This window comes from Equus przewalskii, chromosome 6 (genome assembly GCF_037783145.1).
Source record: "Equus przewalskii isolate Varuska chromosome 6, EquPr2, whole genome shotgun sequence".
NCBI lineage: Eukaryota > Metazoa > Chordata > Mammalia > Perissodactyla > Equidae > Equus > Equus przewalskii.
In genome coordinates, this window is record NC_091836.1 from 75,599,339 (window position 1) to 75,614,770 (window position 15,432).

A 15,432-nucleotide genomic window follows, 5' to 3' on the forward strand; every position below is an offset into this window, starting at 1 on the left:
CTATCTACTCCCCTTGCTGAACGCCCCTCTTCAATCCCACTTTTCAGAATTCATTATCTCTAACTTCACCTATTACCACTCTTTTTCTTTTGTTTGTGACGAAGATTGGCCCTGAGCTAATATCTACTGCCAATCTTCCTCTTTTTGCTTGAGGAAGATTATTGCTGAGCTAACATATGTGCCAATCTTCCTCTATTTCATGTGGGATGCTGCTACAGTGTGGCTGGATGAGTGTGCTAGGTCTATGCCCAGGATCCAAACGTGTGAACCCCGGGCCACCAAAGCGGAGTACGCGAATTTAACCACTATGCCACTGGGCCAGCCCCACCTATTACCATTCTTTACCAGCTGACCTTCCTGGTCCTTCTTCACTGAAGCTCCAAAGCTTACCAGGACAAACTCCAATAAAATCCTTTAAAGACTCAGTTGTCCAGACTGTAACTAAACCCTTTAAGATCTGGTCCCTGCCTACCTCCCTCACATCTCCTCTCACAACTACCCTTCACCTAAACTTTTGAAAATTTCGCCTTGTTGCATAGCGTTTCATGCCTTTAGCCCTTTGCCTATTCTCTCACTTCTAATTTATTCAAGCAACCATTCTTATTGAGACATTGCCAGACATTGTTGTGTGTACTGGGGATACTATGGAGAGCAAAATCAGACATGTTTCTTGCCCTCATGAAGCTTACAGTCTGCTGGAGAATGTAGACATGAATCAAATAAGACATAAATAAATATAAAATTATGTTGTAATCAGAACTATGATGGAAGATGAAGAAGAAGAAGAAAGAAGAAGGAGAGGAGGAGAGGGAAGGGAGGGGAGATGGAGGAGGAGAAATCGGAAGAGGAAGAGAAGAGAAAAGAAAAAAAAAAAATTAGATCGATCAGGGAAAGCATCCCCGAGGAAATCACAATTGAGCTGAAGAATGAGTAGAGGTTAATTAAGTGAAAGGAGAGGGAGGATCTTTTTAGGTAGAAAGAACAGCATGTGCAAAGGCCCTGAGAAAGCTGGGAGCATGTTGTGCAGTCTCTGAACAAAGGTTAGTGCACCTCAATCATTGCAGAAGAAGGAGAAACGTCTTCCTAATCTTGTCCTCCAGGCAAATACTAACTCATTTTTCAAGACTGTCTCCTCTGGAAAATTTTGTCTCATCCCCACCAACGCTTACTCACCAATCAGCAGGACCACCACTTGTTCCTTTGATCCCTACAGTACCAAGTAAGCACGTCATCAAAAGACCTTTATTCTGGGTCTGTGCTTTCATGTCTGTTTCTTCCCAGGGATCCATGAGCTGTCTGAGGGAAGTGCTGGTGTCCTAGTCATCTCTGTGTTTCACGGTCCCTGGCACAACACTTGGCACACAGTAGACTTCTAAAAGTGTTTCTCACCTGAATGAATGGCTGCCTGGCTTGCTGGATGAATGAATGAGTAAAATTAATAATAAATGTGTCCATCCCTTTGAGGATTAAGACCACACTCTTTAGGTGCCAGCCCCATGGCCGAGTGGTTAAGTTCGTGTGCTCCACTTCAGTGGCCCAGGGTTTCACTGGTTCAGATCCTCGGCGCGGACATGGCACCGCTCATCAGGCCGTGCTAAGGTGGCGTCCCACATAGCGCAACCAGAGGCACTCACAACTAGAATACACAACTATGTACCAGGGGGCCTTGGGGAGAAGAAAAAGAAAAAAAAAAACCCAAAGAAGATTGGCAAGAGATGTTAGCTCAGGTGCCAATCTTTTAAAAGAAAAAAAAAAAAAAGACTAAACTCTTTAGCAAAATCCTAATGTGGCCTGTGCCTGTCTCTCCAGCGTCAACTCCCAGCACCCTCCAACTCCTGCCTCCATCTCTGGCTCCAGTCCTACTATCCTCTCTCAGTTCAGGAACCTGCCCAGCCCCTCCGTGCCAGAGGACTGAGCAGTTCCTCTGCTCGGGCAGGGGAGAGATTAGTCTTACTACATGTCGGGGCACTCTTTCAGGCCTCAGTGTAGATAAATCACTTCCTCAGGAACCTGCACTCAGGCCCTCAGATCCAGGTGATGCTCCTCTCTGCTCCCACAACTTCCCACACATCCCCAGTGGAAGCTCCTATTGGACTTAGTCAGTCCAATAAAAACTGCTCAGTTACTATCGTAACAATACAGTCATGTGCTGCACAACAATGTTTTGGTCAATAATGGACCGCATGTATGAAGGTGGTTCCATAAGATTAGTACCATACAGCCCAGCCTAATGAGGCATTTCTCAGAACATATCCCTGTCATTAAGTAGTATATGACTGCATAGAGAAATGTCTAAATTATACTTTTCTTAGTCGCAGAATTTCTCCCTCTTCCTTAAGAAGACAATTGTTTGTACTGACAGAATCGTTTGATGAGGAGTTTAGGATGGGGAGAGTGAGGGCCTCAAAGGCTGCACGAATAACAATGGATGATTATAGGGCTTTTATGGGGAGGCTGAACTCAGTGAGGGTTTTGTTCTGACAAACCATTGTGAGTGTGTGTGTGGGTGTGTTCTGAATGAATGAATGTCTGACTGCCTGGCAATAAAAGGAGCTAAGTCACTGTCTGTTAAATAAATGCTCCTACATCTTCCACAGTGGGGAAAAACAGGATTTTTCAGTTTCCCACATTCTTTCCTTTGGTCTTCACCTCACTGCAGCCAGAGTTCCTCTTCTCTGACAATAGACTCATGAATGGAGCACAGGAAGCCCGGAGAGCTGGGAGCTGGATCTCATTAAGTTAATGACAGTCAATGCAGAGCGAAGAGGTAAGCTTAGAGAGGTGGCATCAGGTACTAAAGACTTCCTCTGCACTATATATGCTCTAAGTACTCTTTTTCTCATTGAGTCTTCACAACAAGCTTGTACTGTTATTTTCTCCATGTCACACAGGAAGAAATTGAAGCTCAGAAAGTAACGTGCTTTGTCCAGGGTCACACAACTAGTGAGTGGCAGAGCCAGGATTCTAACCCGGGGGCCTGACTGTGAAGCCCACCCCTTAGTCACTGCCCCTACCATTGAGGCTTCTGTGTACAGTGCTGGAATTGCCCATCAGAAGATACCACTTCTTCAGGGTCTGTGCCCTTAAATTCATAGATTCCCAGCTCTTTGTTACTCCCTAAAAATCCACAAGAGGGGGACCTTTCACCAACAGTTCTAGGCTGCTGACTGGAATTATGGATGTAATTTTCAGTTTCATAGGCAGCTCTAGTGTTGGCTGGTTACCGGTATAGAATTTGAACAGGTTTCCTGACACAATAGAGCATAAGTATCCCCAGTGGGTACCTGTCCTAATTAGCCCAAATTAACTCAGAAGTTCTGGGTCCCAACCAGGCAGCTCGTATGACCCCTCTGCCATTCATTCTCCAAGCCTGGCACCCAATTTGCTATGGTGACCAGGGCTGTGTGAGCTTTAGACCTTTAAACACTGGGCTCTCCTCCTTTTCCCCAAATTCTACCCATTGTCCAGTAGCCGGGAAGGCTCCAAAAGAGGTTTCAAAGGTTCTAAAACCCAGAGAAAATAAAGAATTAAGTTGTCCTCACGATGGTCACTATCAGCCCTGCAGAGCCCTGATCATAATGACCCTTAAGCCACAGGATTTTCAGTTATACCTATGCCCATTCCTAAGACAGACACTGGGAATAAGAGTGTGGCGGACACTGTGGTGTGTTGCCAAGATTCCCCTTCAGGAATGAAGGATTTGTTCCCCTAGATGCTAGGGGTGCTGCTGGAACGCGACCCTCAACAATGAGACCCTACACGAGCCTCCAACCAGGAAAGCCGCCTTGCCCAAGGCCATACCCCTTTTTGGGGGCAGCTCTCATCCTATGACTGATCTGTTTAGGAGAAATAAAAGGCCCAGGCACCTTTCCTCAGCTTGGAACAGTTCTGGAGGGTCGTCTCAGCTTCAGAACTCACTGAAGGGTCAGCTGTGGCCTCTGTAGAGACTGTATCGAAATTTATCCTCTCCCTCTGCCTGTTATGAAACCAGGGTCAGTTTGCCTGTGGCATAACCTGCCAATCACCCAGACAAGTTTGCAACAGAGAAAGGGTTTATTCACAAGGCAGCCAAGCAAGGAGATGGGAGTGCAAATCTCAAATCTGCCTCCCTAAAAAATGGAGATTAGGGATATTTATGGGTAAAGGGGTGGAGTGGCCTGAAGGGTGGGAATACATGATTGGAGGTAAGGAGAAGTGAGGTAACTTGATCTGCACAAGTGTAGCCAAGCTTCACGGTTCTTCACAGGACACACGTTTACAAAATGATGGTATTAGCATGATCTGAGGGTGGAGTTTTCAGTTCCCTGACGTCAAAAGGGTCATCTATCCATCATCCCTGCAGGCCCAGTTGATGAGTCAGTGGTTTTAACCAGCCTGAACTGGACAAAGAGTCAACTGTTAGTTCCTAGAAATCTTAAGCGCCTGTTACCATGGTGACCCAAGCGTCAGAGATGTTCTCTACAGGGTGGGCTTTAGTAATAATTACCTAACTAATTTGCAAACAGACAAGTGAGTATAGTTACAGCAAATTGGCCCTGGTTTCATGCCCAATCCTGCTTTCTGCCTTTCCTCTATAGTTGGTGATCCTGAGAGCTCTCCCTGATTAATCTCCTGCAAGTTCATCTCCTTCTTAGGATATGCTCTTAGGTAACCCAGTCTGCAACAGTTGGTGTCAGGAGTGCTCTGAGAAGGCAGATGCTGGGATGGGAGTTTGGAGCCGGATCTTTCACCACCCAGCTGGCAACGAGGACCCTGTCACCGGTTAGATGGAGCGTGGAGAGACCCTGGTGAACGGGAATGGTATACTGGTGGAAAGAAACGCATTGGCTGGTTCAGTGCATCAGGCTTTTAAGAATCATGAGGGAAATAGTAACTATAACTATAGGGGAATTGAGTGATGATAGCTAACCTTGACACATACTCTGGAAAAGTAACAAAAAGTTTAAAATAATCAGCACTTAAAATCATTGAAAAAGTGATGGCCTGCACCAAGTGAAGCAGAAATGCCATGACTGACAAAAAAGATTAAAAGGCTCAGAAAGCGGGTACTGGGAATGGATGCACTATGTAAGGCTAGAAAAACAAACAACTGTGTTCTGTGGGATGGCCTGGAGGATACACACTTACCAAAGCAATAAGCCATGTGTGGTGAGAGGGACATCAGCATCACTAAGGAGCTCCGTGATGGCTCTCCTATACAGGCCAAGGCTGATGGTAGGAAATGTCACTACTGAGCTGGGCTCACTGATAGCAAGGGAAATGATAGGACTTTCCCCCCAAAATAGAGGCTAGGTGGCAGCATATAACCATCAGAAGCCCACTAGTGTAGGCCCAATAATGTGGACTCCCACTTACCAAGGCTGACATAGCTTTTGCCACTGTCAAACGTCTAATGTGCTAGCAGCAAAAACAAAAGATGAATCCCCAATATGGCACCAGACTATGAGGAGACCAACCAGCCTCTTGGTGGCAAGTTGACTACATTGGACTCCTTCCACTCCAGAGGGTGAAGTCATTCATTTTGGCAGGAATAAATACACATCTCAGGTATGGATTTGCCTTTCCTGCCCACTGGGCCTCAACTATCACCACCACCCAAAGGCTTACAGTGTTTAAACAATAGACATGGGACCCTATCACATCTGACCAAGGACCCACTCTTCAGCAAAGGAGGCATAAAGTGGGTACATCACTATGGGACCCACCAGTCATACTACATATCACATCACCCAGAAATTGCCAGCCTGACACAGTGATTGAACAGGCTGGTGAAGATACAGCTGAAGCATAACCTTGGAAGTGATACCTGGAGAGGACAGGGTGCCATCTTCCAGAATGCAGTGTCCACTATAAAACAACAACCCAGTAGGTAGAACACATGAGTCCAAAAACAAGGGGGTAAGCACAAATGGCTTGCTTACCATCACTCCCGTGATCCACTTGGGGAATTTGTGCTTCCTTCCCCTACAACCCTAGGCTCTGCAGGTTTAAAGATCTTGGTTCCCAGGGGAAAATGTGCCCAAGAGGGGAAAGAGTATGGCTGCTGCCGAAGAACTTTGGGTCCCTTGTGTGAAGGGACCACCAGCCAAGAAGAGACATCACCATCTTGGCCATAGAGTGGATCCTGATTACAAGGACAAGAGGAGAGAGGGCAGCTGTTACACAAAGAAGACACAGCAGTGTAGTCTGGCATCCAAGTGGTCCACCTGGGAGCCTCTTGGTACTCCTCCACTCTATTTTGATGGCAAAAATGACAAGTGCAGCAGACATGACTTGAGGAGGGCATGGATACCAGGGGCTCAGACACCTCAGGGGCAACAGTCTAGGTCACACTGTCAGATAAGCCACTAAAATCAGTAGAGGTGCTAGCGAGGGATAAGAGAAATCTAGGATGTGTAGGAGAAAAGGGAATGATGGGTATTAGTTTCTGTTCCGAGATCAGTCACAATGAGATGTAATTCTTTCCACCATCTTTCCTTTTGTAAATTTCCGCAATGAAGGGAGACTCACCAGCATGCTGGAGGACCTGTTCCCAGAAGATATATGAAGAAGTGGATCCAAGGGGCAAAAGAGGTGGACGGTGGTGGGTGCCCTGAGGAGCTGCCTGGATATCCCTTCAGGAATGAAGGACTTATTCCTCTGGCTGCTAGGAGTGCTCCCAACAGGAAGCCCTCAGCTATCAGCCCCTGCAGGGATTTTCCCAAATGAAGCAATCCCCTTACCCCTCTTCAGAACAACTCTGAAAGGTCATCCAAGCTTCATGACTCCCACAGGGTCCACCAAGACAGCATCACAGCTTAACTTATCCCTCTTCCCAATCCTGCTACCCGCCCTTTCCTTCCATAGATGTAGATTCCAAGAGCATTTCCTAATAAATCTACTGCATGTTAATCTCTGTCTCAAAATCTGATTGCGGGAGAACAATGTCATCCATGTCACGGAAAGAGGGGCTTCTGATCACCTATGCAGAAGGAGAAGGATGTGTGATATGCAGCAAGTGATGGTTCTACCAAAAGCAGCAATATATATGAAAACATTGAAATAGAGGACTGGGCAAATGAGAAAGGAGGGAATGATCAAGAAAGATGTATTAAGGAGATGGGATATGAGCTAAAGATAAGATCTTATGGGATAAAGTCTTGGATAACAGAATTTTGGCCCTGAGGGTCATCAGTGTCCTCCTACACAAGGAAAGACTGAGACTCAGAGCAGTAACGGTTAAGGAGAAATGAGGTTCCTTGAAATCTCATTTCTTTTTTTTCTTTTTAAATTGGCACCTGAGTTAACATCTGTTGCCAATCACTTGTTTTCTGCTTTTTGTTTTTCTTCTTCTCCCCAAAGACCTCCAGTACCTAGATGTATATTCTAGTTGTAGGTGCTTCTGGTTCTACTATGTGGGATGCTGCATCAGCGTGGCCTGACAAGCGGCACTAGTTCCGTGCCCAGGATCCGAGCCAGCGAAACCCTGGGCCACGGAAGCTGAGAGCACAAACTTAACCACTCGGCCACAGGGCCAGCCCCAAAATCCCATTTCTTAATAACCGTCTAAAGATGTCCACTCTGCTGGAACAAGTCCTTTGACTTTCCCCTCTATTCTCCCCATTCTCTTGTTAATTAATCTAATGTTTTTATTAGCATCCGTAAGACCCATGAAGGGAAGCTAAGACAAAAAATTTGATATGCCTTCCTGGATCACTGCTTGATTTTGCAGTAGTAAAGTTACGTGGGGGGCCCATGCAAAAGGAGCCCATTTAACCACAGCTTTAACCATGACCTGGGTAATGAGCATATTCAGTGAGTGAATATCTGGGTCATCATAAAGCCAGTCCCACATTGCTTGCATACGAAGCAGAACAATTGCTTCAGCTGAGGTGTTCCACTTGGCATTTATAGGAGTTTCCATATAGTCCCCCTTCTCAGTGTAAACAGATCTTATAGTGGCTTTTATTCAATCCAGCAGGCTAGCCATTTCCTCAGGAATAACCTGCTGTGTGTCTGGATTATTTATAACCATTTGTGATTGTTCCATGGTGAGCTGTGGGTCCTGTATCAACCCAAACATGCTCTTCCATTCTGTAGCATTTAAAACCAAAGATATTGCCTCTAAATTAGTCACTTTCACAATCCATTTTAATAAAAATTCTTCCGGAAGTTGATGATACTTATCTACTGATGAATAAATGAAAAGCAATAGGATATATAAGAGTATATGAGGAAGCTATTAGGTTTAAAACTAATTCAGCCAGATCTTATTTTTCCAGAAAAGGCTCGACATGGCATGTTGAGCATGCATTATACATCTGCTTTAAACATTTGCAATGTCCCAAAGCTGAGAATGATGCCATTAAATATGGAGACGTTGCCTCCCTCATATCAGAATTTCAAGGATAAGTATTTCTTCCCAGAAACCAAGGATTAATTACTGACCTGCTTTAACTCATCTCGTGACCACTGACCGCCAATCTGCCGTGCTCATCTTGTGACTACTGACCTGCTGTGCTAGCAAAGCATCTCGTGATTGCAGTAAAAGAGATATTCCTGTCATACGTGATGTAAGTTCCTTGTTCCATGACAGTATAAAACCATGCTGTACACTCCATTTCTTTGGAGTGCTTCCTTCCTTGAGGAAGGAAGCCCCCAGGCTATAGTCCTCAGACCTGGCTCATATAATAAACTCACTCCAATTTTGATTTATAGATCAGTTATGGGTTATTTGTGTTGACACTACAAAATAAAACTCCTTCACATTATACCCCCTGATTTCAGTAGTTTCTTGGTTCTGTTCTCTCCCCATATGGACTACCTTCATGGTGACCAGAGTCAGAGGTACTCTGTGTTGTCTCCACATAATTTTTCCCTTTGGGGGTGGATTTGAGACTAGCCACCAAAGCTCAGACTGACCAAAACCTGAGCTTGGTCCAGCATCAAGGTCTGACCCAGCACTCTCTCCTGCTTTCATTTTAGCTATGATAGGTAACAATAACGAAGAGATCATATATTTTGCTTTTTTCGTATTAGTTTCCATTTCCTTAAGCATCCAGTGAACCAAATCCCCAGGACTTGGATTCATATCTAATCTCCATTGGTAAACTTTACATTTAGTAACTGACTACAGCACAACTGCTGTTCCATACCATAGTGACTATGTGGCCACCCAGGAATCAAAGGTTCCTTGTCCTCTGCCCTTTCATTCTTTCTCTTCCCAAACCACCTGTTTCCATGAGCTAGGGTCAGTCTAGCAAATCCTACTTCTGGTCCCAATGCTGAGGTGCTTTTTCTGATACCAAGCAATTCTCCAATTCTCTGACACCAACTGGTTGTACAACAATTCAACTAAATTCTGACACTATCTACCTGGAGTCACCAGCAGATCCCACAAATTAAAGGGCCCAGTTCCACAAGACTGTCCCCACTTCAGATGCCAGTCACAAGTCCCAGGTTGCCATCTGTACTTCTGACCAACCAGCTATAAATTCTAGGGTTTCTTGACCCTCTCTGCAGGTTTGATCATTTGCTGAAACAACTCACAGAACTCAGGAAAACCTTATTTACATTTACTGATTTATTACAAAGGGTACAGCTCAAGGATAACCAAATGGAAGAGATGCATAGGGCAAGGCATGGAAGAGGGGATGTCTTGGAGCTTCCACGCCCTCTCCAGGTGTGCCACCCTCCCAGCACTCAGATAGAGTAATTGTGGTATAATAAGAAATATGTTTGGTCTTTGTCTCCAGTTCCTAGCACAGACCTCCTAAAACCCTTTGAATTTCCCAAGTCATAGGACTGTCTTTTGTTATTTATACCAGCCCCTTTCAATCACAGAATGCCCACAGAACTGAGGAAAAGAGTCACTTGAAAGAAATTCTCAAAGAAAAGAACCGGCAGGATGTGGTAGCCCTTAGAGAAGCACTCTACGAGTTAAACAGCTCAGGTTTTGGGGGATTTTTTTGTTTGTTTTTGAGGAAGATTAGCCCCGAGCTAACATCCGTGCCCATCTTCCTCTACTTTATACGTGGGACGCCTGCCACAGAATGGCTTGCCAAGCGGTGCCTTGTCCGCTCCGGGAGCCGAACAGGCGAAACCCGGGGCAGTCTAGTGGAACAGGCGAACTCAACCGCTGCGCCACCCGGCTGGTCTCAACAGCTCAGGTTTTAATCGCTGTTCTACCACTTAACTTCCCTGCATTTGTTTCCCACCTGTAGACTGGAAGTAAAAAGAGTAGTATACTTACTTCTGAAGGTTGTTAGAATCGAAGATTAGTCATTAAAAAGTATGTGGATCAGCGCCAAGAGCATGTGCAGAGCTCAATAAATGTTAGCTTTTACTATCATGGATGCACGGAGGGGGACCCCAAATTTCTAGTCCATGTTCCTGGTCCTCTTGTCTATATGCCCATTACTCCTTCTTAGTCATTTCATCATCTCTGAGCCTGTTTCCTCATCCATAAAATGAAGGTACGGGTGTCCCCACACAAGCCCACGGTCCCCTAGAGTGACTCAAATATTCTCAGTCAGGGTGACTCAAGGGTGCTGGTGCCAGTGGCAGAGCGTGGGAGATGGAGGGGAGGCGCCCTCTCAGCAGAAAACACACTCACACGCCCAGTGTGAGACTCCCTGCCCGGCCGTGCTCTCCCGCAGCCTCCCTTCCCGAGTTAAATGCCAGAAGGGCCTGGCCGTTAGCTGTCCCAGGAATTCAAAGGCAGGTTTGGAGAAAGGAGGCGGCTCACTCCAAAAGCCTCGGATGGGCCTTTCACCAGCCTCACTTGATGGGCTGTCAGCAGGAGCGTGCGGCCTCCCGCGCCTGTGACCGCAAGGAGCTTCCCGCGGCCCCGGGGCCCCACGGTCCCAGCTTCTGGGGACGGGCCGGGGCGGAATCGGGGCGGGGCCGCGGCGGGATCGGGGGCGGTCCTGAGCGCGCCCAGCCCACTCCACCTCCCCCGGGTGGACCCGGCTCCCCGCCCGGGCGGTGGACAGTTGCTGGGAAACAGAGGAAGAGGAAGGGGCGGAGCTGCTTGTGGTGGCCGCGAAGCAGTCAGCCGACTGCGGCGGGGGTAGTCAGCTGTCCCCGGCGCCGCCCGGAGCCCGAGGGCCAGCCAAGGCCTCGGCCGGCGGGGGTAGGACGGGCGAACCAGCCCTGTCTAGGAAGCCGGGCAATGCCCTGCCACGGAGTGTCTCCCGGCCAGGGCCACCCCAGGTCTGGCCGGGAGCACAGACCGGACAGGTCCCGGGGGGGCCCCAGCCTGGGGCTCCTGTGGGTGAGCCTGGTGCTGGCGCTGGCCCTGCCCGACTCCCTGGTGCTCTGGGCCCCAGCCGGGGCCCACCCTCTTCCCACTCAAGGCCATCTCGCCAGGTTCAGTCGCCTAGTGCCCCAGCTCCGGGACGCCTTTGCGGGGTGGAACCTCACCTGTCCGGTCTGCAAAGGTCTGTTCACCGCCATCGACTTCGGGTTGAAGGTGAGCGCTAAAGGGGCTGCGGTGAAGCGCTCGGGATGGGGGCTGGGGCCAGTGCAGGCGCTCTGGGGTCCTCAAGAGCATCCCTGATGGAGAGGCTGGCATCTACAAGCCTATACCGAATTTGCTCTCCTTTAGGGACCTCGTGGCTACATGCCACCCACTACCTCCATTGTGACCTTGTAAAGTAAAGAAAGTGCAAGTAATATGCTGGACACTGCCAGCCATTTAATACAGGTTAAATCAAGCCTGCTAGGTGGTTTGATTACAGTTGTTATCTCCATTTTTACAAATAATAGAGACCCCAGAGATGAAGTCAATTGCCCAAGGGCACACAGCAGGTGAGGGGCAGGGCTGGTACTTCCCTTCTGATATGCCTGACTGAGTTTCCTCTGCTTCACACTTAATCATCTCCAGCATAATCATGCCTGGTACTCGTTACTCAGAAGGGACTTGAATTAAGAAATATCCAGGGGTGTGAGATTGGATGGGGCTGCCCTGACCCTAATGGGGTTACGGCAAGAGCTAGTTGGTAGGTGAGCTTTGCAGGGCTCCAAGGGAAACAGCTCTGCCCTCCTGTGTTCCCAAACCCTGGACGGTATGTCGTTCTGCCCAGCCCAAATTTCACGGCACTCTGCAGAAGTATCTGAGAAAGCCAGCTGGGCAGGCAAAGGCCTGAAATGCCACTGGCCACTGAGCTGAAGGAGAACTGGCGTGGTGCTGCCTGAGTCACAGAGCAATGTCTGTCTGTGGGAGGCACAGGTGCACTGAGGTCTCTTCTCCACGGTGCCACTGAGTGTAGCCCAGCCCCATTTGGATATGGAGGCTAAACGGGTAGTAACCAGAGGTTGGCCTGGTCCCTGTGCTCTGTCTCTGACCTCTCACCACTGGTTCTTCCCACCACAGAGGGAGGCCAGTGTGGCCTGGGTGGGCTCTATGGCCATCAAGCTGTGCAAGATGCTGAAGATAGCACCGCCCACTGTGTGCCAGTCAGCTGTCCAGCTCTTTGAGGACGACATGGTGGAGGTGTGGACACGCTCAGTGCTGAGCCCTTCTGAGGCCTGCGGTCTGCTCCTGGGCTCCACCTGTGGGCACTGGGACATCTTCTCATCTTGGAATATCTCTTTGCCGGACGTGCCGAAGCCGTCCCCCAAGCCACCCAACCCCCCAGCCCCAGGCGCCCCGGTTAGCCGCATCCTCTTCCTCACTGACCTGCACTGGGATCATGACTACCTGGAGGGCACAGACCCTGATTGTGAGAACCCTCTGTGTTGCCGCCAGGATTCTGGCCTGCCACCCGCCTCCCGCCCGGGTGCTGGATACTGGGGCGAGTACAGCAAGTGTGACTTGCCTCTGCGGACCCTGGATAGCCTGCTGAGGGGGCTGGACCCTGCTGGCCCCTTCGATATGGTGTACTGGACGGGAGACATCCCCGCCCACAACGTCTGGCACCAGTCTCGTCAGGACCAACTGCGGGCCTTGACCACCATCACAGCCCTTGTGAAGAAGTACTTGGGGCCAGTGCCTGTATACCCTGCTGTAGGCAACCATGAGAGCACACCTGTCAATGGCTTCCCTCCCCCCTTCATAGAGGGCAACTATTCTTCCCGCTGGCTCTATGAGGCGATGGCCAAGGCATGGGAACCCTGGCTGCCTGCTGAAGCCCTTCACACACTCAGGTACTTGAGGTCCATGGAAACCCAGGAAGGGAAAAGAAAGGTGGATGAGAGTGAAGGAAGCAGGGGCCCCGGGCATTATCTGTGACTGCCCTAGCATGAGTCCTCCGCTCTCCTCACTGGCCCTCCCTAATCTGACCCTACCTTCCACTTCCACCCTTATCTCCAGCCACCCTCCGTCACAGGCCTGACAGCATACTCTCTCCATGCAAGTCTGTGTCTTTGCTACATTGGCCTTCTCCTCCTCTTTAACATCCCAACTTACCCAGGCCCAGGCCATCTTCCCTCTAAATGGCCTTTGCTTCCTATTCTCACTGACTTTTCTCTCTCCCCTGAACTCCTGGAGCCCTTAGCCCTGTGACCACTCTCCTCAGTCACATGGGCCCCATATTCAGTACTGTTTGGTCTTCAGCTAGAATGTGAGCTCCTTGAAGCTAGGGATGATGTCCTGTATGCCTCTCCCCTCCCCCCAGATGCCTAGCATGGAACAGGGCATGCAGGACCAGGATCATGAACGAGTGTTGACCCCTCATGTTCACTTTGTTTCAGAATTGGGGGGTTCTATGCCCTTTCCCCACGCCCTGGCCTCCGCCTCATCTCTCTCAATATGAATTTTTGTTCCCGTGAGAACTTCTGGCTCTTGATCAACTCCACAGATCCAGCTGGACAGCTCCAGTGGCTGGTGGGGGAGCTTCAGGCCGCTGAGGATCGAGGAGACAAAGTGAGGGAGAGTGGTGGGAACACGGTGGAGTAGGTGCTGATGGGGGTTTGTGGGGAAAAGCAGGCCCTCATAAGCAGACTCTTGTTTGGAGCTGGAGCCCCTGTGAGCAGACAAGCTTGGTTTTCTGGTGCCAGCCAGTGCAGGAGAGATGAATACCCACTATCCTGGCCAGGACTGCCTGGACCCCTCCTGCCCTGATAACCTCAGCTCTCTCTGCAGGTGCATATAATCGGACACATCCCCCCAGGGCACTGCCTGAAGAGCTGGAGCTGGAATTATTACCGAATTGTCACCAGGTAGGAGGAAGGTCGGGGTGGAGGGATGAAGAGTCTAAAGGTTGGAAATTCCCTTGAGCATCTCACCATCCCTGCTGTCCCATTCGAGTGGAGAGTGTACTTACTTGAACAGTATGGAGAAAGAAAGCATCTTCTCTCTCCAGATCTCCTTGCTCCCTACAACCTTCCGAATGTAATTAGTATCTTCTGGCCAGGTATGAGAACACCTTGGCTGGTCAGTTCTTTGGCCACACCCACGTGGATGAATTCGAGGTCTTCTATGATGAGGAAACTCTGAGCCGGCCGCTATCTGTAGCCTTCCTGGCACCCAGTGCCACCACCTACATCGGCCTTAATCCTGGTGAGTGAGGTGGAAGGGAGTTGTTGGGATAGAGGAAATTGGTGAGAGAGGAAGCGGGAGCCAGGGGCAGGTGGGACATATGGCCCCTCCCCAGGGTTGCTCCTTCCCCCTCCAGTCAGCCCTCCCTCCTTGCAGGTTACCGCGTCTACCAAATAGATGGCAACTACTCTGGGAGCTCTCACGTGGTCCTGGACCATGAGACCTACATCCTGAACCTAACGCAGGCGAATGAGGTGGGAGCCACGCCACGCTGGCAGCTCCTCTATAGAGCCCGAGAAACCTATGGACTGCCCAACGCGCTGCCTGCCGCCTGGCACGACCTGGTGTACCGCATGCGGGGCGACACGCGGCTATTCCAGACTTTCTGGTTTCTCTACCATAAGGGCCACCCACCCTCGGAGCCCTGCGGCACCCCCTGCCGCCTCGCTACTCTGTGCGCCCAGCTCTCCGCCCGCTCAGACAGCCCTGCTCTGTGTCGCCACCTAATGCCCGATGCAGGCCTCCCTGATGTCCACAGGTTGTGGCTACAGCCACTGTTCTGCTAGCACTCCCAGGGCCCAGAATTGGGAAAGTGTGTGTCTTAGGAAAGGAGCAAAACCCCCAGAGGGCTGCTGTGTTGAGAACATCTGATGGAAGAGCCTATCCACGGGCCCAGGCACGGCCCGGAAACAGGACCCTCTCCTTTCCTGGAGCTGGTTTAGCAAGATGTGGGAGGGGTTGGCTGCTCTGGCTGTGCCCAGCATCCAGACTGCCCTGGGGCTGGTGTCCTTTGATGGCCATGGAGCAGAGGTCTCAGCTGGCACTGCTCTGGCAAACCAGAGGGGAGTGGTCACCCTTGGCCTGTGCTGGCCAGCCAGGAAACCTGTACTGCTGCTGCTGCCTGCCTGCCAGGCTATTAAAATAAAGATAAGAGACTTGGACTCCAGACGCTTCTGTGACTGTCCCAATTT

The 15,432-nt window shown here is 49.7% G+C and overlaps 1 protein-coding gene across 1 annotated transcript; it reads left to right on the plus strand.

Annotated features, from left to right (window-relative positions):
• The first annotated feature begins 9,965 nt into the window (after window positions 1-9,965).
• On the plus strand, window positions 9,966-15,407 carry SMPD1 (sphingomyelin phosphodiesterase 1). Its single transcript, XM_008524146.2, has 6 exons — window positions 9,966-11,452; window positions 12,356-13,128; window positions 13,675-13,846; window positions 14,066-14,142; window positions 14,337-14,482; window positions 14,618-15,407. The coding sequence occupies exons 1-6, from the start codon at window positions 10,556-10,558 to the stop codon at window positions 15,025-15,027; spliced, it is 2,475 nt and encodes an 824-aa protein (XP_008522368.2). The 5' UTR covers window positions 9,966-10,555; the 3' UTR covers window positions 15,028-15,407.
• Window positions 15,408-15,432: the final 25 nt, after the last annotated feature.